We start from the raw sequence: 23507 nt of genomic DNA on the forward strand, positions 1-23507 counted from the left end.
TGGTTTCCTTTGGAGTTTAATATAGCTCAAGAGCAAAATTGTAATTCAAATTATCCTCCCTTCCTGTTAAAAGAAGGCTATAGTTTCATTGTCTAGTCATGAGACTCAGTCGTTGCCATGAATAACTGATTATTCATGAAATGCTACCAGTAGTTTTTCCTAAAATTAAATGAAAATATGTATAATACTTGTTTCAGACTTACTGTAATGAGTTGCATATGGGAGGTATTACACTGTTTCATTGTGTTGAAGATGGTATGAGAGAAGAGTATAAATTTTAAGGACTGCTTGTCTGTAAAAATGTTAACGAAATTTTAAAGGATCTTAAAAGCAAGGAAGAGTTGCCATCATTTTTGCACTAGTGGTATGCTGTGCATTTTGCATGAGTTCATCTATGTGCTCAAAGTTTTTGTTTTATTTTCACATTGAAGCATAGGAAAGAGTTATGAATCAAAGGCAAAGACTTGTTTGTTGGCTTAGATAGGTATTTGCTAGCTAATAACACATTTAATTACTTAAACATTTGTTTTTGCCACATTGGAGCCGTTTCACTTTCTAGTAATTTCCTTTTCTGTGTTGTAGATACTTTGAAGCCATGCAGCTGAACTTTAGACAACGTCTGCATGTTGAACAGATATTTGACTTGGAGAATGGAGAATATCTTTGTCCACTTTGCAAATCTCTGTGCAATACCGTGATTCCTGTCGTTCCATTGCAGGCTCAAAAAATAAACAGGTGAATTCCTAGAAAGCATAGCCTTTAATTTAAAATTTAAAAAAAAAAAGTAGTAAGAATGATTTGGGGGCTGGTTGGCTTTTCAAATTTTTGGAAGGAAAACTTGGGCTTACCTTCCTAATCTGTATAAAAGACTGCATATCTCCTCACTGACCTTTCAGCCAAATATACTCTTTTTTTTGGATTGGCTATTTTTGGTGCTGATATCAAATGAGAAAGTACCTGGATCTAGTATTTAGACTAATACTTCATTCTGTATTGTTTGCTCAAAATTTACAAGGCCAGCAAAAGTGCAAATACTGAGTTAATGTGTTTTAATTTAAATGTTTCCTCTGTTTTTAAAGACGAGGCGATTCTTTGAGTGTTAAAGTAAAACCTGCTTTCTGTTTCTGTTTTCAGTGAGGATGCAGAGGCAGTAGCTCAAATTCTGTCCCTGGCTAGGTGGCTGGAGATTATCATAGTCAGGATATCAGGCTACAGTGTGAAAAATGTTAAAGGTTTGTTATCTTAATTTTGAAGCTGTTCTGTGGGATATCTAATATGCCAATACATGTTTTAACTAATATCAACATAAAACTTCAAATAAAGAATACATTTTGCTATCAATCAAGATAATATCAAATCAAGCTAGGGAAAAAGTCATGGCCTTTTCTGAGCTCATGTCTTGATTTCACAGTGCCCTCACCAGTTTTCTTGCTTCTGTTAAATTCTTTCCATCTTCCCTGTAGAAGAAAATTATATACACTTGGAGAGGATAGCCGCCAACTCAGAGTTAATTAGACTTTTATATTGACTGTGATGTAGTAAAAAAAAAGAGAAAAATTAAATTAAAAGGGCCAAAATAAAAACAAGTATGACTGTTTAGAAAACAGAAAGTACAGAGAATCAAGACATTCCTTGCACTCTTATAATGTGGGGGAGTTTTTTTTCCTCACCAGTAAAGCACTACTTTTAATCCTCATATTTCTGGGAACAGAAGAAAGTGTTACTTAAGGAGGAGGGTTAGAAAAGAGTCTTGACTGGTGATGTCTGCTTACAATTATTTTCAAACCAGTTTAAAATAAAAAGGAGTCTCAGTTCTGTTACTGTTCTAAAAACTGTAACAACTTCTTTGTTTTTTAATGTAGATCCTTTTTTTCTTTTTTTTTTCTTTTTTTCTTTCTTTCTTTCTGGAAGGGGAGAAACAAAATCTTCCAGCTTTTGCCAACAAGGGAATGGGGAACTCGGCTTTGGAATTCCATTCCATCCTTAGTTTTGGAGTTCAGTCCTCGTAAGTGTTACTGGAAGTGGTCTCTATGTTAATTCTCCCTAAAATAACCTAGGTATACTTCAGAATTTGTATTAAAGGAAAGGCATATGATATGTTGGATCTGTGTATGGGCTTACTTAGACTTTTCCTTAAACGCTCACTGAATATCAGATCTGTACGGGGCTAGATGGACCTGATGGTCAAATCCAGTCTGGTAGTTCTTATGTTCTCAGTACAAAGCTAGGAGTTTGGAATCTTCTAATCCACAATTCCAGTGATTTGGATCGTTTTCTGTGCCTCTAGGAAAGTTATTTGATGTCTGTCTGCCTTAATTTTCCTGCTTCAGTTCTGTTTCAGGGATAGATTTCACTTGATTTTTGGATACAATAATGTAATTCAGATTACTCAAAGGAATAGGGATATGTTGTCTGTTTCTATTTCAGTGGGCAAAAACCCTCTCCCACTAAAACAGAATGAAAGGATAGATACTTTTCAAGTGTACTCAGCTGCCTGTCTTCTTTTTAGGTCACACTACCTACTCTACTTCTGACTGACTATCTTGCTTGATAACTGATCTCCATGGGAAATATTCTATAGGTTGCACTTAAACAATGTGGTGTTTAAGTATGAGCCTGGCTAAACCTTAAACTTCATGGTACAGTTGTTTTGGCTGTAGAGATTTGAATAATTAATATGAATGTCATATATTTCTGTTACGAAGTTCTGTGTATGACTGAAAAAACACAAGCCATTAAATTGCATGTGTTTTTGCCTAGGTACTTTTCTGCATATATCTGCATTTACATAAACTAACCCAATGTCAGTTGAAAGGAGCTTAAACACTAAAAAATGTGTTTTAAACTGCATCTTTCTTTCCATTTTTAGTGCCTTGTGAGATGGGATATATTTTCACTCCAGCACTTATAATTACACTTGCTGACTTGCATTTGTTTTTTTCATTGTCTTTTACTTTGATTTACATGTCTGCATTTTTTGAGTGTAGATTATAGTGAAGTGTGCAGAAGTTGACTCCTTCCAGCCTGGCAGCTCTTAATCTCTCAATTTGTAGAGTCTGTTCTGTCAAGGTACTTGTTTACTACTGGAAACTATAACTTTTTCACCTCTGTACAAAGGGCCTTCGTATTCAATAATTCTTTCATAAATAACTTAGACTTTGTTAGCGATTGATTGACTGGTAAGTAATAAGCATTGTTAATAATTCAGACTGAAATTATCTTGTCTTGCTTTTGCAGAGCCAAATACTCAAGCAGTATCAAGGAGATGCTTATTCTCTTTGCCACCACCATTTATAGAGTTGGGCTAAAAGTTGCTCCCAATGAAGCTGATTACCGCATTCCTGTGATGACCTGGAGCACATGTGCTTTTACCATCCAGTGTATCGGTAAAGCGTAATTCAGGTTTATTCCTTCTCATGACTTGAAAACTTTAAAATTGTTTGTATAATTTTATACAATCTGATTGTTGTAGTAGTAGTAATAACAATCCATAAACAAGAGCAACGTTTACTAGTATAACAATGTATATTGTATGTAATTACATATATAGTAGTAGAATGATAATCTATAATCCAATATAAATAATAGGATATTTTTGTCAGATGGTAGTCTATAAAGTAAGGTATGGAATGCCAGCATTGATGGGTTTAATCTGAGAGAGCAAGGAGTGATCATGTTCCACGTTACTAATTCTAACCTTAAGCATTTTCAATGAATATCTTCAGGCTGCCAAAGATCATTGGCCTGCAGGCATCTCCTACCCAGCTAAATATCTAATGGGTATGAAATAGTACTCCCTCTCTCATTATTTCTTTTTGTCTCTATTCTGAAAGAGTTCTCATGGAATTTGTAGAAGAAATATGGTCTTTTGTATTCTGAAATTGCTAAGCAGATACCTGGTAGGACAGGAAGAAAAAAAAAAAAAAAAAAACCCCAAAAAAACCCCAACCAACCAACCAAAAAAACCCCACCAAAAACCGAACATTCTCTGACATGAATCTCTTCTTGAGGGCAAAATAATTACCATAAAAATGATTGCGTTTTTTGAGATAATGTACCTGTTTAGCAGTCAGTCTCATTTAATTTCTGTACCATGTACACAAATAAGTTTGTGTAATAAGCATGAAGTTGTAGATAAATCTGTAGTGACTTGCAGGCAGGGAGAAAGGCAAGAGATAAGTTTGAAATGCATGCTGAAGGAACTGAGGATGTAATTGTACATCTCCATAAATATGATTTACCAAGTATGCTGTTTTTTCTTGATTAACCTGTTGAGATACAAGTGTAGTCTACTCTACATCTATAGTGGACTTGACCCAGTTGGAGTATCAAGAATTCAAAAGGTTTTAGGACGATTAGGAATATTCTGATAAGGCAGGAATAGTTATGAAAACTGATTGCATCTTTTTAGTGTTGGATTTCACTGGAGTTTTCAAGTGGGTCAAGAGAGGACCGGAAACCACCCAACTCTATAAACATTAATGCACTTAATGCTATGTAGATTGTTTTCATTTGATATCTAAAAAAACCTAAACCTTGGTGGTTGTCAGAGATGAGTTTGCCAGCAAGTGTATAAATGCAGTAACTGTTGTCACAGATGTGATAGTGATGGCATATGTCAGAAGTAGAAAATTCAGATGCCTCACTAGGCCAAGATAATAAAACCAGAGGAACCACTGTGACAGTCAAACCTATCCTAGGTCACACCACCATCTTGGATCCATTTTTGTTTACGAATAGAGCCAGCTTCCATGAAATTGTAAAGCAAAACTGGCTACCTAGCTTCTAGTATGCTGCTGGGTTTGCATCTAGTCATAGGGTGCCTTATTAAAACCATTTAATGGGTGTGTAGCCAAGCTGCCTAGACAAAGGAATCTTAGGTACCTCTATTAGTGGAGTCTCTAGAGGAGGTTCAAAGCATCATTGACTTAAGGGATGTGAATTGCTTTTATTGCCTAAACCCAGACACTTAAAAATACAGATCTGATTTTTCCTGTGTTTCCTCAACAACTCCATGTGTTTGTTGTGTGTTAAAATGATGTGTGGAAGTGCCGAGATAAAACTCTTTCATTTTTTGTTAGAAGTGGTTAAAAAAAAACCAACTCAACCAAAAAATCGCCAATGAAAACAACAAGAAAAATACCAAGATCTTGAAGTGTACTGATTTATCTCTGAAAAGTGACTAAAGCACGAAATCATTTGAATTGGTAACTTTTTACTCAATTGAGTTAATCTGGTTTCTTATTTTTATTGGCTTGCTTTCTCTTTATTATCCCTTCAAAACCAGTGCACTCAGGTAGGAAAGATAAGTTGTATCCCAGCTTGGGAATTTTGTTTTCAAAATATTTTTGTTAAATTACAGTCAAATGCAGTAATACAAATTTGAGGTTGATGGCTGTACAGCATTCCCTGTAGACATACCTTGATATTTTTGAGCATTGTATAAGGGTAACTGAAAATACAACTAAATCTATAGAATGTCTTGTCATCATTCATGTGAGACAGTATTCATTTAAATCTCTAGTTAGCAAGATCTGAAAACCAAATGTTTTTAAAAAGCTAATTACAACCATTTATCTGGGAAACACTTAGTACTATTTAAGATGGTGGGGTTTTTTTTCCCCCAAGAGAATTCTCTTATCAGAATAAAGTTGAGCTTTAAAAAGAAGTACATATACTAAGAATAAATTGATCTTGGACTAAGTGTATTCTAACAGAAATGTTATGTTAGTTCCTGTAGAACAAAGCAACTTAATTTTTTCTGTGTTTAATTTTAAGAAAACCTCTTGGAAACAGAAGGCAAGCCTTTATTTGGATCACTGCAAAATAGACAGGTACGGGCAAGTATGATATGAAATACATCTTAAAAAAAGTTTTCATAGTTTTTACACACACACACGTATTTATATATGTAACTTACTGTTGAAACTGCCAATATCAAGATAATTTTCTGTTGAGAGATACCAACCAAAACATTTTGAGAGCTCATATAAAGAACACTTTGGAAGAATTATGTTTCTACTTATACATGGAAGTTCATATTAAATTCACTTAGGTGTTTTCTGTTTGTAGAAGTAGATATGTTTTTACAGCTTTATTCACTATTATATCTTCCTTTTTTTTTCCTCTTCAACCGTTTTCTCTTGCGCTCTAGCACAGTGGCCTTAAAGCATTAGTGCAGTTTGCAGCTGCTCAGAGAACAACGTCACCACAGGTCCTGATTCAGAAACATCTGATTCGTCTTCTAGGAGGTATTGTATCCCTTTTCTTTACTGCCTTGAGTGTTGCCGAAGTTTTGATTGCAAAATGGCACACACGTTAATATGGCACAGAAGCAAAGATTAGGCTGCTGACAACAGTGCTAATTTAAATTTCTCTGATGTTGACTGAAATAATGGAATATTTCTTGAACTTAAGTAATCAATAATTCTCTTAACCCAGGAGGCTGTTATCACTAAAGTCCCTAAAAAATCATCTATCCCAGATTACCTAGGTCTGAAGATACTCAGATCTGGAATATTTACAGATGATTAACAATCTATTTCTGGCAGTGTTCAAAATTACTCAAATTCTGTGCTAAACAGGTGGATGAAGCCACAAAACAGGTATTCCTCTCTCTTAATTGTGATACTTCATCTTTTTAGTACTTTCAAAAGGCTATTTGCAGCCTAGTTTAAGATATTTTGATCTCAGGGAGATCTGATTTGCGACACAGCTATCCTCCATGTTTCTTACTAATTAGGTTATCACCGTGGCCTTTGTAAATCCCACTTTTTGGCTTGCCTTCTATTCGATAGGATTCTTGGGTATGGTACAGGCTTTTGTATTGTGATAGGGTGTGAGACATCCAGTGTTGCAGTGCCTAAGTACTTAACACTGTGTGTGGTTTATTAGAGCTAGAGAAATAAATCAAAGACTTTTATCTCAGAATTTTGAAGATACAGTTATTAAAATTGTGAGCTGGTTGGGCATGTAGACAACATGGGCAAATACACAATCAGTGGTGGTTAGTGGTAAGTAGTTAATTAAGCAGATACTTCTGTAGTTCAGAAATTTGAACATTTTTTGATGAAAACACAGAAGTTATAGGGGCTCTAAAATAAGATTCTGATATTGCAGTTCAATGTGAAAGAAGAAAAAACATATCAAATGCATAATCAGTACCTTTATTTTGTAGTTCTTCTACCGAACTTTAAAGTGGAGGACACTCCATCCCTCTTAGAAGTAGATATGTTCCACATTTTGGTAAGCAGAGTCATTTTATTCTTCATATTAATACTTTTCTGAGCATGGATTTTTGTGCGTGATCTGTTCACTTGCATGAATCAAATGATAATACACGAGCACTGCATACAAGCAAATGATTACATATGGCTGCTATATATGAGTCTTTACTTTTAGTTCTGCTGTTCTTCTAGCTTTCAAGTCTTTGCTGTCTCACTCCTATTAAATTTCATGCTTGCAATCTCAGTCATCTTTTTACCACTTCCATTGTTGTCAAGCCTCCAAAATACCTGAGAAATGCATCCACTGAGCTTGTTTCCCTCTCTTTCCCTTTGTCTCAATAGGCCTCTCATACCTTCTGATTCCTTCACATTTACTCTTATTAACTTCTTTAGTCTTCTTAGCCTCATCTTTTTGTTTTTAATATAAATCTGTATTACAGTTTCTTCTACTATTTAAAAAAAAAAAACAAAACCCAACAAACCAAAACAAACCCAAACAACAAAAAAGGCAACAAAAACTAACCAAACCTACCAAAATAAAACCTGGTTTGCCCTGATAGCCTTTCCTAACTAATGCTTGTCTTACTTCTCACTTTTTTTCCAATGTGCTCTATCTTATGTCAAAAAACAGAAAGTAAGCTTTCTAGAAACTGGACAAGCTTTCTTGGTGTATCTCTAAACTGGCAATTACAATGGAACTATATCTGAGTTCCCTGCATACTGGAGAGGCACAAAGGGTCATGTTTTCCAGTCAGTTGTTGCTACACTTTTTGAATTAAAACTAGCAAGATAAATGAACATATTTAAACTAACTAGAGAAATGAAATATAAATATATCGTAAGAATATAATTTCTATTACCCATGTAGCTATTACCAAATTTCTGTTACTTTAATAATTGCTCCTTCCCTTTCACTGTAGGTGGGAGTTGTGTTATCCTTTCCATCTTTATACTGGGAGGATGCTGTAGATTTGCAACCTTCATCAATCAGTTCAGCCTATAACCACCTCTACCTCTTCCATCTGACAACACTGGCACACATAACACAAATCGTCGTCTCTTCAGCAACAGGTAGATGTGTATTTGAGTTGGATTATTCTGTCATTTTTACACAATTTCTTAAAAATAATGGATGGGCACCATTAGTATCTTCCAGATAAACCTCCTCATAATAAATGACGCTTAGTGCTAGGTAGTAATAACTGTTTTCTGGTAAAAAATAAATAGCACAACATCATTTGCTGAGCATTTTATTATATCACTTCTGTGTGCTTAACCTAAGAAAACAAAATAGTTACTGATATATCAGTACTTGCTCAAGTCAGTCATTCCAGAGTAGTAACTTTCCTCTCTTCCCTCCTTGTACGAGAAGCAATGCTCTGCCCAGCAGCAGCACTCTGAGCTGTACAGTGACATTTAGGATGATTTGGGAAACAAACTTTTCTTTACCCTTCAACCTAGTAAATACCCAGAGCCAAAATACAAAAATCCTATAAACTGATAGGAGAGAATTGCACTTTTCTCTGTATTTCATACTACTGTTAAAAACTGTCAGTAACCTACAGGTTTCCTAGCTGCTACTTTACATTTTCTTCAGCATGATAGGAATTAAAGGAAAAAAAAAAAAAAAAACAACCCAGCAAACTTATCGCTTAATCTATGTAAGACAATAACTTACAAAGTTCAAGAGAAGGAAGCAGGTTTTACATGTCAAGATGAGCAATGAGGCAGTAATCCTGATGCTTCTTTATAGCATGCCGTTTTAGGAGAATATTTGTTAGGTTAAAAACAGCAAATAGAAAAGAATTAAGCAAAATAAAGTGGAAATATTTCTGCAATGCAATTTAAAAAAAATAAGAGCTCAGTATATGTTAAAAAAGAGAAGCGTGTTACAAATGAAGTGCATTTACAGTGAGATTCATCTTTTTGTGTGCAGAATCTGCTACTGCTCTATCATCTGACAACAGTGAGGAGGCACAGTCTGCACAGTCTTTTTGTAGAGAAATTTCCCAGTACACCAGTGGGTAAGTAGCAGTTCAGTTGTAGCATTGCGCTTCCCTAGAAAGATGGCAATCCACAGCAATTGACCTGAACAACATGGAAAATAAGAAAAAAAGAATCAATTTCGTATTGGGGGTTAGCACAATGCCTTGTGTTTTCTTCCCATTCTCATGAACACTAAAAAAAAGGAAACTGATGAAAGGAATACTTTTCATTAAAATAATACTTTTTTTTTTAGATCTCTCAATTCTAGATGGAAGCCAGAAATAAGGAAATGGTTCTACTGTAAAAAGAGAAGTGTAAAGCTAAACACAATTGCTTATTTGTTTGAGCATTAGTGCCCATCTTTTCAGACTTTTTTTGATAGGTACAACTTCAGACTCTTTAGTACTTCAGCATCTGTGTGTGAAATAAACTAGAAAATATGGATGCACCCTTTACAAATTCTGCTTTGATTTATCTTCACCAAGGCTAGCTGCAAAGATATGTTTCTCAAGCATTGACAATGCTACTCACTTGTCTAAAAGATTTAAGTCTAAATTTCTAAATATTTAAAATTTGATATTTAAATAGTAGGAGTATTTACTCTGAGACACGAGCTTAAAATCATAGGTGCTGTGCGTTTTGGAAAATCAGGTCACTGTACTGAGATGCTTAGGTACAGAATTAAATGCCAAAGTTTTGGCATCCCAGCTCTGAAAACTTTTTGTGTTTTAATTTCTGTGTATGCATTGTCATCTTCTAACTCTGACCTATCTGTACTTTAACAGCACAAACTACATAATAATTTTGCAATGGTCTATGATGTTATAATACAGCTTTACAGATTGTTCCTCAACGTGTTCTGGTCAACATTTCTGTGAACATTCTTTTCACATTTATGTGAATTTAACTAAGTTTAAAATTTTTAGAAAACGGAGACACTGTAAGTAAGTTAAACTTACTATGAAATTTAGACTGTCTACTAATATTGCACAAACCACAAGAATAATTACTGAGATGAGCATCACTCCGGGATTTTTATCAGAGGTGGGATTAGTATAGCTTTATTTTAAACAGTCTAAGTGTTACTGTTGTGACTTCCGGAATGAAGTATGAGGTATTAATGTTTTAATTGTGTTGGTTTTGTTGTTCCTGAAGAGTATTTCTGTTTGGTTGTTTGTTTTCTTCTAATTTTTGAATTTTATTCAGAACACCAACTGAATTAAAAACTTTCAACATTTCAAAAAATTGCTGGCTTTTGGTAATAAAAAACAAGCAGTGAAAGAATCAGTTGCTCTGTGTGTGATGCTGTTTTGTACAGTTTAAATCAGGTTATCTTGAGTTACCTAGAGATGGATAGCTATGTATGAGTATTTATTTTTTATAATTATGAAAAATGTAAATTGAGATAATTTGAAGGCTTTATGTAAGTGTTCTACATAAACTTACTATTCATTCCTTAGGCAAAGGGGAAGTCAGAAGTTAGGTGCTGGTGGCTGTGTTTCTCAGAATTTGGGGTACATCAGTGTTGCTTGTACCATTCTACCAATGCTAGCCAAAATGTGAAAGTACTAAAAGATTTGCACTGTGAATTATTGCAGCTATTTCTCATTTGTGTATTACAGTTGCTTTAGTCAGGATATTCCAGGCTGGCTTGTGTGGGATTGTGTTAAAAAAGGCATCATGCCTTACCTTCGTTGTGCTGCTTTATTTTTTCATTATTTACTGGGAGTTTCTCCACCTGAGGAACTACTACAAGGTAACTATGAGAAAGCAAATGTATCTATATGTGACTTTGTTTACTCTTTTCTTGGAAGAATGGAATTTTTAAATGTTCACAATAACTTAACAATAGTCGATACATTAAAGTAAGACTTGGAAAGAAAAGGAAATACTAACTTTTATAGGAAGGGGCAGGCGTGAGAAGCTAAGCTGTCTTGGCCTTGTTTGCAGGAAAAAGAGTACTTCTGAGTATGTGCAAATATGTGAATTATCAGTGATGTATCGATAGTAAGTATTTGTGGATACAAAGATTTTGTGATTTAAGGATAGTTCTAGGGGCTTAGATTAGATCACCTGAGAAATAGCCTGGAGTATATTTAAAAAAACCCAAACCTTTCTGTGCAGTTGCTAATGTTGGTAAATGCTAAAGACATAGTGATTCAGCAAAACAGTGCCAAGTAGAAATAAACCACATTATAAAACTTAAATCTCTTCTTAAAGGATCCTAATGCATTACAGATCCTAAACCCAAAAATAAATATTTTGTATTCTATCAAAATGCAGTGAAACATAGAATCATCAACTATTTGGAAAAGAGGTGCAAAATTGCTATGAAAAACTGAGACAAAATACAGCATCTTAACCTGATTTATATAAACTCTAAGTTTGAATTTGATTAGGATATAAGAGTCAAAATCTCTGCACTTTGGAATATGTTTATTCTCTTTACCATTAGTCTAGAACTTTGATTCTATAGGGAGGAGTCTTCCTAGTGAATCAGCAAGGCAATTTTCTGTAGTAGAGCAAACGAACAGAACAACAAACTGTTAAATTAACCTTATGTTATGTAATGTGTTAGCACTGACTAGATCATAGCAACATTTAATACCATTGCAGATCAAAAGGACAGTGAAAAGCTAAAATGTGCTAAGTACGGACATCTGCACTAAGGTATTACATATTGTGCAGTGAAATGGAATTTAATCAAGGAATTCTGTTATTACAGGGACTTATGCATGACTTTAAAATTATTTAATAATATATGTCAAATTTATTAAACCTAAAGCAGATCCTCAGTTAATGCAAATTATTGTAGCTCTGATTAAATCAGTGGAAATACAGCTTCAGCATATTTTCTAGCTAGTACAATTGGATGTAAGATACATATTATTCAGTGGAAAAGGGATCAGGAGATTGCTAGTTTTGAGTGAATTATTCAGCAGTGCTGAAACACTTCAACAGTTGCTCGTGTTTTCTGTTTCTTTTGCAGTTTCTGAAGAAGGGCAATTCAAGGCACTTTGTAGTTACCTGTCTCTACCTACTAATTTGTTCCTGCTCTTCCAGGAATATTGGGACACAGTAAATCCACTGCTTCAAAGGTACTAATTGGGACTGGACAGGCCATGTTCTTCTGTTTTGATAGCCCTATGGGAATTCTGGATCAAATTTGTTAATATACGATTGAGCTGAAATTCCTACTAGAGTTCTAAACATTTGTTTGATGTGCACAGGTATACTGAATCTCTTAAAGCACTTCAAAAACATACAAGATTCTATATTTTATGGTAATTCAAACGTTAAACAGTTACAGTTTAAGGGACTAGTGCTTGCCGACCTACATGAAATCATTCATGCAGAAAGAAGTTTTCATAAACACTTGCTTTCATGGTATTCCACTTACTGTTCATTGGGCTATTTTTAATCTGTCTACAACAAAAGTGCTGATTACATGAGCTATAAAATGAGAATATGGAAAATTTTGTAGCTGGGCAGGGTCTGTTTCATCTCTGGATTTCCAAAATAGACTGATGAATATGAAAGTTAGCTTAAGGTATAATCTGAGTTTATGTGCATTGCAGTCTAGCAGTAAAGAAATAATTGGTAAAATTCTCCATTCAAAAACTGAACTGAAAATAAACAGATACTCTCCCCCTCTAACTCTGAGAATAATCGTGCTATATTGTGTGGCAGAATGGCTCCATGTATTTAAGGTGGCCATTTGAGCACTTGGTTGCATGAATTATTATTCCTGGTTCTTGGCAGAACACTCTGGCTTACACTAGCTTTTTCTGTTTTGTGGTTTGGTTCTTTTTTTTTTTTTTTTTTTTTTTTTTTTCCTTTTACCTCTGTTCTGTTTTGTTGTCTAGATTACTTCAACTTAGGGCTAACAAATCCATTGTAGTGGTCCTAGTCAAAAACAGAGATTTCAAGTAGTAGGCTACATATTTAATGTAACAGTAACAGTTGTCAAATCATTAGGACGAGAGGTAATGGTTTTAAAATAGAGGGGGGTAGATTTAGATTAGAAATTAGGAAAAAATTTTTTACGATGCGAGTTATAGAACACTGGAACAGGTTGCCCAGAAAGGTGGTGGAGGCGGCCCCATCTCTGGAAACGTTCAAGGCCAGGCTGGATGAGGCTCTGAGCAACCTGACCTAGTCAGGGATGTCCCTGCTCCTTGCAGGGGGGTTGGACTGGATGACCTTTGAAGATCCCTTCCAACCCTAACCATTCTATGATTCTATGATTATGCAAGTTCTCATATGTTTTTTGAAAGAATCTTACTTCAGAAGACTAAATTTGATGATTGTTGAAAAATGTGGTAAATGAAATTTACTAGACTGACCATCTGCTACAGTTTTCTCTCCCTTCTCCTTTTTGTAGAAAAAACTTAAAAGATATCTTAGACATACCAGTTCCTGTGTTTAGTAACTTGCCAACATCTACCATTGTTTTGGTAGACGCAATTGGCCATTCTAAGCAAGCATACAACATGCAAGCATTTGCAACATAACCATTGGGTGATGGTTATTAAATAGAAGCAATAAATATTTTCCTAGTAGACTGTATGGTATTTTCTTACGCTGTGGCTTTCAGCAGGTGTATTCCAAATGGAGCTGTGTATTGTAGCCCACTTTGAGAACTTGAAGTCTACTTGCATTTTTTTAACTCTGTGTTAACTCTGTTTTCATGTGCATGCTAATAATTTTAAGCATGGTTGTTTTTCACATAGTTTTTCTCTTGTATACACACTTAAATTATTTTCCTGAAGCAAAACTGTAAAGAATAGCTGTTTCTGTTTGTCAAGTTTTAGCTAGAATATCCATGCTTTATCTGTGTTTGCTTCTTGCTTACTAGTTTAGTTTAGTGATCCTAAATGTATGTTATTATCAAAATTGTCATCTGCAAATTTTTGTTTGAAATAGGTGGTGTGCTGACCCAGTGGTGCTAAGTTGTTTGAAGGGGAAAAGCATTGCAATAAGGTAAGTTTGTTCTTGTTGTTGTTGTTGGGTTTTTTTTCATCTGGTTTTGACTTAAAACTGTTGACAGAATGAAGTGTGTGTTAAGGGCAGGTTAGAGTGCTTCTATTTTCTTCCTCCTCTTCTACTACCAAAAGTACATTTCTCTTTAAATGGTTGTGTATTATTCCTCATGCAGTGGCCCTTCACTGAGAATGTACATTGTTAGACACGTTATCTAGCTTACTCTAACTGAAATAGGAAATGTCTTCATACATGTAGGTTACATATGAAATTTAATTTCATCACCTTTGCTGGAATATAGAAATGCTGAAAGTTCCCATGTGGCGCCTCTCACTTGAGCTTGTAGGACTGAAGAACTGCTCTAGAACTGCGGATGTTTGCAGAAGGGACCAAAAGCTTAGCAGAAATTTATAGCTATATCCATTATATTCTTTGTCGCAACCTTTATTATTCTCATAATAGTTATTTTTCACTTATCCAGGTATCCTAGAAAAAGAAATAGTTTAATAGAGCTTCCTGAAGACTATAGCTGCCTTCTGAACCAAGCCTCTCAGTTTAGGTAAGATGCGACATATTTTGTTGTCTTCCTAGGTGTTTTGTCACTTTTAGTCACTTCTATATTCTTGCAGTTACTGTAAGTGGTGTTAAAACTATGTACAGAAATTATTTTGCAGAAGTGAAGGGACTGTTATGGTTATACTGGCCAATATTAGCACATGTTCATTTTAAATCTGAAACACAACAGCTTACTAAATGAAGCCACTTGTGTTTGATAGGGTAGCATATAAAATTATTATAGCTTAATCTGCTGGGCGTTTTTCACCAGTGCAATGTGCATTTGGTTTGGCCATAAGCCTGAAAATTATTTTTACACTGGACACAAGAAGCCCGGAAGGTTGGCACTGTTTTATGCCAGGAAGAGTGAATCACAGGCTAATGCAGGTTAGAAGGGACTTCAGCAGATCACCTAGTCAAACCTCCTGCTCAAAGCAGATATCTTGCAGATTAAATATTTCAAGCAATGTAAAAACAGCCAAAGGAGGCAGATTTGTGAAATGTGATTATGACATAGTATGTCTTAGGTTTTTTGTTTGTTTGTGGATTGGAGTTTTTTTGGGGTTGCTGTTCTTAAGGAACATTCTCCAGAGCTAACATTTCTTTTAAAGTTTTAATTCCTGCAGTAACATTCTGGTTACACTTCTAGATGCCCACGGTCTTCTGATGATGAACAAAAACATCCAGTGTTGTGTTTATTCTGTGGGGCAATGTTGTGTTCCCAGAATACTTGCTGTCAGGAACTGGTGAATGGCGAGGAGTTGGGAGCCTGTACTTCTCATGCTCTTCAGTGTGGAGCTGGAGTCTGTATGTTTCTCAAGTAAGTACCTAACCAGAATTTAATGTCTTAAAGAGTAAAGGGAAATATTTGAAGACCAAAATTCACAACATTGCCAAAGCGCTTGATTCTTTTTGTCTGAGATGAAGAAACATTGCTTTGACCTAAAATATAGCTCACCAAAAAGTTAAGAACTTGCTGGGAGTTGTCTTGTATTTTAAGTGTAGCTATTTTTTCCTTAAGAATCAGGGAATGCAAAGTTGTCCTCATTGAAGGTAAAACCAGGGGCTGCTTATATCCTGCTCCCTACTTGGATGAATATGGAGAAACAGATCCGGGTCTGAAGTAAGTTAAATGTTTGACTTTCTTTCCATGTTTCCATTTTGGTATCTCTTTGTTTCTTATACCCATTAGACAACATGTTCTTCCAGCTAGCATGTACAGTGCTGTAATATGTATCATGGCCTGGTGAACTTGTTTAACTTCAAATTCCTGATGTTAGTTTCCAGTCATGAATGAATAATTCATAATGGAAAAATACACTTTTTTTGGTACTGTTAAATTTTCTTACTTTTCTCAAGAATACCCTGTATGTTTTTCATCAGAAATGTGCAACAACTGCCATTGCTGAAATTGCAGTCATTGCTTGTCATATTTAGAATTCTTTTCATTTCCCGTAGAGTTGTTGGAATTGGTGTTCATACAAGTATTTAATATTTTCTGGCTATTGTTAAGTGTGTTAATGCTAGACTTTTAATGGAACAGTTTGTCAGTTGCTATTCTGATATATTTATTGGGTATTCTTTTTTGTTCTATGAAGAAGAGGCAATCCCTTGCACTTATGTCAAGAGCGTTACCGGAAGCTCCATCTACTATGGCAACAACACTGCATCATAGAGGAGATTGCCAGGAGCCAAGAAACAAATCAGATCTTCTTTGGATTCAACTGGCAACTGCTCTGAATCTCTTAATTTTTAGTGAAAACTCTTACCTTTGGCAGTACTTTGGAAAAGGAAAGGAGGGTGGCAGTAAATAGTATACTCTAAAGTCAATTCTGTAGATCAGACACAACTGATGGATTCTCTAGGTTGGATGTATTACTGATACATTGAAACAGAATCTCACATCATATGGTTTGCTTTTTTTTTTTGTTCCCTCAAAAAGGAAAACCAGGTTATATAATTATTACTGAATATTCAAGTCCAGAAATATTTCCACTTTTTTGAGAAGTTGTAATTGTTTCAGATGTCTTGATGAGGACAGCTTCCCAAATGCTGTGCTTCAGGGCACATACCACATTTCTGCCTCTTACATGCCTTGAGAATATACCTAAATGGTGTTGCTATGGAAGAGCCTCCTCTCCTTTATACCTGGGTTCTTTTCCCAAGCTTAGTGAAGCTCTTAAATAGGTCAAGATCTGTGGCATAATATTGGAGTGGAAGCAGTGCCAGGCCTTTAGTAATCTGTAGTAACAGGTACAGCAAACGTTAAGTTGTACTGAAGAAGCCTGCATTCAGCTATATCCCGGGATTTAATGTAGAGTTTTCATTAATGAACTCTTCAAAGGAGAACTGTGGGATAGAAAGTGCATGGGGGAATTACCATCTTGCTTGTTGCATCAAAAAATAAAGTCCGTGCTTTTTGCATTGCCAGAACTGCACTTTATCTAATGAATTTGTCTTCTATTAATATTGTATCTCCTAAAAGGTCTAGGGCTACAGAATTTGGCTAGGTTGTGCTTAGTTTTACTTCTTTTACAGTTTTGTCTTCTGAGATTTTCTCCAAGCACCAAATGTGAAAATGCTGTTAGGTAGTTGTAGTGCGGCTCTGCAGGTTGTACAAGAGCCAGAGACTTCAGTAAAGTAGCAGCCCTTCAAAGCTATTACGGGACTAAAATCAAAGCCCAAAAGCAGCAAGTTTTAGAATCAGAAATAAGTTTGCCCATATTTGATTAATTTTTCCACTCTTCATACTCTGTCACTATTGTTTGGAGCCCTGCCTGCATAAATGAAATGTTGTGTTTTGGAGGGCATGTTCAGTGGTTCAGTGCTGGTTAGGGCAGAAAAGGGAAAAAAAGGTAGCTAAGTCTGTGTCTTTGCCCTTCAGTAGTTAATAGCACATTGTGATTGAACTGTCTCTCAATGATATGTGATTGTGCTTCTGTTCTAAATGTTCTGTTTTCTGAATTTCAACCATAATATATATGAGAGAATTTGTAAAGTGATGGGTAAAAATGTTTTCCCAGGAAATCCCATTTCCTTGTAAAAGTTTGAAGTTGGCAGTACTCTAAATTTCCCTGCCTCTTTGCTATTTGGATTCTTTTGTGTCATTTTAATAAGGCTTGCAAGGGGAGGTTTTCAAATTAATGTCTGGGAGCGTGTTTTTGTAAGTTCTTTTTTTTTTTTTTTGTTACTGATTGTATGAGAGATAGTAGAATCACAAATAATTATTTAGATCTAAATATCATTGTTCTTCTAGTTTTAAAAGTTTTTAGAGTACATATGAGTGCACTGAACAGCACCATAACTCCTCTAAAAATGGAATACCAATGAACTCAGATATTGTTCTGATTTCAAATACTTTTTTATAACTTTTGCTATAATTCTTCCCTGGTGATATAAATAGTTGGCTTTGATATATTTTTCAGGTATTCTGTTTCTTGCAGTTAAGACCATTCTCCTTATTTTGATCCTTTCAGATTTTAAACCTGAATATGAAACTTTTCAAAGATAAACATTAATTCTATTACTCTTCTCTAAAATGTATTTGAAATACATACTGAATTTAGAAGAACAGTTGTCGGGAAAACTTGTATGCACTGACGATTTCTAAGGTCATCAAAACACTTCTTACCAACAAAAATACTGGATTAAGGCTATCAAATGTATGCCTCATTGATACCAAAACTGTATTGAATTACTGTTTCCCTCTGATATTTACCTATTCATTTATCAAAAACCTTCAGTTACCTTGCACTTCACTGACACAAAAATTCCGTTATCAAATATGCAATGAGATCACTTTATTTTGTTTTCTGTTTCAACTGTAGTATATAAGGACAGGAGCTGGTCTGAGCAGGTGAGCTCATGTTTAAAGCTCTGGAAATTTCTTTGTAGCTGAAGAAGTGGGAGAGGAAAGTTGCTTCTTTCTGTACGTTTGCACATACTACTTTAGCAAATGGGCTCCCATATCATTCACCGACTAGCATGGTCATCTTTCATTTCATAAATTACTATGCAGTTTTGTTCACTGTGAGTATAATCTGTATTTAGTGATCGCAAGATGCTTATGCCACTGATTTCTGTTCCATCAAAGCTGACAGAAGAAGTTATTTGATAATGCACATACTGGTATCTTTAATTGCAAAAGTGTAAATTTGAAACTTGTATAATGTTCTTGTGCTTTTGAAATAAAATATCTTGTATATGTATATTTAAAAAAAGGAAATAAAGTAACTTCTCATAGATTATTCAATTTTTATTTAAAGGCACTTAGACACTTCACAGTTCATTTTACAAGAGCAGTGTCTGTCAGTATGGAGAAGGGGAAGGGTAAGTAAATGGTTGGTAAAGAATACCAGTTATCCCTATAGTCCACATCATCATTGTACCAGTTAGTAATGGTGGCAGACTTTTTCTTATTTAAAGAAATATTCCACTTGAAACTTGTCCTAGTATTTTACAGATGCAAATTCCTGCAGTGTCTACCTCAACTTGTAAAAGAAGTCTTAAGTACAGAATTTAATATTTAGATGTCCTTAAACTGATTAGTTGAGTGAATCTGGTGTATTAGCTTCTCCATGAAGAGCTGACTGTACTGTCTTGTCAGAAACTTAACTTCTAGAAAGGCAAAGTTTGTGGTGTTGGTCTAATGTGCTGTGAGATACATATTAAAATTAAAAAGTTTTATTACAGAGCTAAGCAAACAGACAAGAAATCTTTTACATAGAAACAACTGGTACTTCTTCCCCCTTTTTATGTTCCAAGCTGCTGACTATCATCATGTTCTCACTGCTTTGTTGTAGCTTTGGGTATCATTAAGCTTACAGAGTTTGGGTGTTAATGGTGTTCTCTGTGCTTATTCTTAGTAAAGCAAATGTTTTTTAAGAACCAGTTTCTGAAAAGGGAAAAGGTAAAGCTAGATAGATTAAAGTCTACTGGAAAAAATGTTCTGAAGAATGTTAGAACAAAAGAAGCCCATTCATTAGGAAAAAAAAAAAGAAAAAAAAAAAAGAAAAAAGCCACAGCACCATTTCTTTGTAGTAAGAATCTCAAGGTGCAATGTACAAAATTATATAGAGAAGGATTTTGGCCACCATATGTTTTGCTTTATGGTTGAAATCCACTTTATTTTCCAGACAATCTCCTTAAATAATCTTTACTGTAAACTGGTTAGATTTGTGGTACAACATCTAGGTTTGTTACTTACATTCTTTTTAGCCTATTACATGACCTTTGAAGTTACTTTTTTAAAAAATGAAAGTTTTTTTATTTCTGTGGCACAATCTCTTTTCTTTTTTTATCTGTGTTTTGCAGGTAGGCTAAATTTGGGGGTTGATACAGAAAACAAATGGGTAATAATGAAAATCTAGTCCTATACATGTGTCTCAAACCGTTATTTCTAATCCCAGCTACATTTCTCTAAACTTACATGCAGTATGGTCGAAAGCATGCATGAAAGAGAACCTGTGTAAAGGAAATGTGCGTTGAAGGAGAGCGAGGTGAAATTCGAAGAGATTATATATGTTGTTTCGTGTAATGGTGAGTAAGAGGAGTCCAGGTATAAGGTTAAACGTGAAATATTAAAACTGGACCTGAGTTTTATTTTTATTTCTGTGTAACTATTGTTTATTAGATCAGCGTCAAAAACAGGACTATGTTTTTTGCTATTTAATTACAGATTATCAAACAACTTAGAATCCGTCAGACTTAATTTTAGGAGGTTTCTAGGCTTCATGCTTGAGTGAATGAGCTTCAATGAAATATTGTGGGGCATGTAGTGGGGACTGTGGGCTTCATGGTCATTTCAAGTCCTTGCTATATTTGTGAAGGTCTATGGTTGGTCTTTTTCAGCAGACAGCAGAACCGTATGTTTCCTTCCTCTTAATAGTGCCTGAAATGTACTGTTAGCCTCTTTGGGTACAAGTATTGAGATATAGCTTAGTGCTTGGAGAGAGGTCATCCCAATGCATCAGAGTTTCTACTTGAAGGTTACCCTGAACATATCATGGCAGCCTGAGGAATAATCCACTCCAGATGACAAAAAGCCTTCAGTCTTCTTTCATGCCATTTTTTTTTTTTCTGTGAATCATGGTGACCTTTACTAAAAGTGGCAGAACCGATGTATGTCAATCTCATGATACTGCAGATAATCTAACATTATTTATTTTCCCAATTTACACTTACACAGAACTTCATTGAGCAATTTCATTTATGTACTCTAGGCAGTCTGCCTCAGTTAATTGATGTACAGGACCAGGACAAGATAACCCATTTAAGTGATGGTGGTCTCATAAATAAGGACTCCATGTGTGTTCTATGGGCTTCACACCTTTATGGCTCTTGCTAAACTAGAGAGTACTGCATGCAGAGCTTGAAGTGCTCCCATAGTGGGCAACTGATACAAAGCAAATGTGTACCAAAGGTTTCTTAAGATTTTAAATATGTTGAATCTTCTGTTTAGAGAACCATATAATTCTATGCAATTAAAAAAAAAAATCAGTTTGCATAAGGGAGGTTTCTAGCTTCTAAGGAAATGTGCTGTGTTCATTTTTAAAATATAAATAAAACTCTGAATGTGCTGTATTTATATATTATTATTTTTTTCTTTATGATCAATGTAGAACAAGCGTTTTCAGTGCTGATCAGAAAGCTTTCAAGGATGAGCATTGTAATTGCAATTTCTACAAGAACTGTCCTAGTGCCTTCACCAGAAACTGAATGTTAAAATATTTCAGGGTTTTTTTTTAATGTAGAACTTCATAAAGAACATAGTTTTATGCATAGCTGAGTTCCTTAATCTGGAAGTTGCTGTTGCACAAACGTATGTTTTTAATTCTGACTGGATTAAGAACTAATAACAAATAGGATGAGAAGTGTCCCCCAAATCGTATTTATTTCTGTAGCTGAGCAGATGCTCCGGCTTAAAGGCTTGGCTTGCTAATGCCATCTTTGTCTTTATAAATTACGGAGAATTAAACATGGAGCCTGTGCTGCTACTTGAGTTTGTTTTCTTGATCTGGTGGCTGTAGTGTTAAATAGTCCAGGAAACCCTAACTATTGTGACAGGTGCTGTAAAGCAAGCTAGATATGTAGGGTGCACTTCCACTGTCTGAGGAAACTAATACATTAAAAGTGAAGAAGAAAGCATTTATTTTAAAAAGTAAATTTTATCCTGATTACTGTGAAATGAACTGTCATCTTTTTGTAATATATCTGTATCAATGGGGACTCTGCCTATACAGGACAGAAATGAACAGTCTAATGACTAAGTAATTACTGGCAATAGTCAACACAACAACTGTTCCCTGTGAAATGTGTACTGGTACTCAAGTTACTTTCATAAGTGATCCCATGCCTAGCCACTGCTGCGGTTTTTGGCAGTTGGCTGAGAGACAAAGGCTAACTTGGCAAATATTAACTAGTCTTTATGGTAAAATGTGTTCTCTTCATGTAAACTAAATGAGCTGGGGCAGGCAAGGAAAATGTGTAACTGGGCAGTTATACCTCTGCTTTTCATGCTAATGTGTTGCGGTAACTACTGCATGAAATTTCTGTGTCTTTACAGAGGTGCTCAATCTGGATGGTCATTTTTGTTCACTCTTCCAAATCCGTTTTTCAGAGCAGATTCTTGACAAATCCATCATACAGGGACCTCAACTAGAGAGTTACTCAAAGAGTAAGCTCAGAGCTCTTATGATTCAGCAAGCTAATTTAAATGGTGTAAATATCAGGTTTCATCTGCTTCTACAGTTAAATGCGTTTTGCCATTAGGAAATATTTCCTAAAATAGAGAGTAAGATTTCCTTCTTAAAAAAATAAATAAAAAGCAACAACGACAAAAAAACCAACAACAAAACTCCCATGCTCTTATTTACTGTTTTAAAACCACTTGCGCCACGTTGAACCATTCCTCACTTTAGTTTTTGTTTTGAAGCATTTCATTTTTTAAATTTGCATATTCTTGATCCTCTTGATTCAATTTTTCCTAATGAAACAAATTCAATTTTTCCTAATGAAACAATAATTTCTGTTTTTCTCTGATTTATTTCTGATTATCTTACACTTTTTTGTTATTGAGCAATCTAAAACTGTTTTTCCAAATGGAGATGGACTAATACTGTGTTGAGGAAGTGATCGCTATTGACTGACACGTGACACTTTGTGTACTCATCTGGAAAAAAAATAGTTGCATTTAAAATTCTGTTGCATAGTCTGATTAATTTGCAGTACATAAACTGTTCATCTTTTTGATCTCACAAGATAGTAAAACTTTTCATGTTCATTCTTTTCCAGTATATATCAGCTAATTTTAGTGCTTTTGGTAAGGCTCAGGACACTGTGGTGCTCAGTGTTCTGCAACACCACCACCACCACAAACTGCGATGCAGAAATAATATTTTTGGCTCTCAGAAATGATGGAATGAATTATGCACCAGTTATGTTTAATTCCACACTGGACAGAGTGATTGAAATGAAGAACAGAAGTAGATGCACAGGTAAATGCACTGCAAAGGGAAGAGTTAACATAGTTCTTGCAAAGGGAAGTTTCTGCTTACAAATCTCATGTAACTGTTTGAAGGAGTCAGTGAGTATGGAGAGGATGTTGAGCCAGTCAGTATAATATTGAATTCAAAAAACTTTGAATAGTGTCCTCCAGCTAACTCCTAGAATTAGAAGAAGCTGTCATGAGAGAAAAAGGAAGATCCTGTCCCGTAACAAAGTAAAAGATTAAATGATGTATTTTCATAATGGAGGAAG

At 35.0% G+C, this 23507-nt stretch overlaps 1 protein-coding gene across 6 annotated transcripts in view; it reads left to right on the forward strand.

Moving 5' to 3' along the window:
• Positions 1-18994, forward strand: part of UBR1 (ubiquitin protein ligase E3 component n-recognin 1) — a 68205-nt gene extending 49211 nt beyond the window's left edge. For 4 of the 6 annotated variants that reach the window (XM_086748111.1, XM_086748113.1, XM_086748112.1 and 1 more), the window contains exons 32-47: positions 583-735; positions 1135-1232; positions 1912-2005; positions 3238-3386; positions 5779-5834; positions 6155-6251; positions 7178-7245; positions 8147-8297; positions 9163-9250; positions 10835-10968; positions 12202-12310; positions 14139-14195; positions 14677-14754; positions 15400-15570; positions 15772-15873; positions 16349-18994. In XM_086748111.1, coding sequence (XP_086604237.1) covers positions 583-735; positions 1135-1232; positions 1912-2005; positions 3238-3386; positions 5779-5834; positions 6155-6251; positions 7178-7245; positions 8147-8297; positions 9163-9250; positions 10835-10968; positions 12202-12310; positions 14139-14195; positions 14677-14754; positions 15400-15570; positions 15772-15873; positions 16349-16490 — 1747 coding nt within the window. In that variant the 3' untranslated portion in view covers positions 16491-18994. Of the gene's footprint in view, positions 1-582; positions 736-1134; positions 1233-1911; positions 2006-3237; positions 3387-5778; positions 5835-6154; positions 6252-7177; positions 7246-8146; positions 8298-9162; positions 9251-10834; positions 10969-12201; positions 12311-14138; positions 14196-14676; positions 14755-15399; positions 15571-15771; positions 15874-16348 lie in introns of those variants that run through there. The other 2 variants (XM_086748116.1, XR_015258617.1) reach the window with 2 other exon arrangements.
• The last annotated feature ends 4513 nt before the right edge of the window (positions 18995-23507 follow it).

Source organism: Chlamydotis macqueenii, chromosome 5 (genome assembly GCF_036417535.1).
Source record: "Chlamydotis macqueenii isolate bChlMac1 chromosome 5, bChlMac1.mat, whole genome shotgun sequence".
NCBI classification, from domain to species: Eukaryota; Metazoa; Chordata; class Aves; order Otidiformes; family Otididae; genus Chlamydotis; species Chlamydotis macqueenii.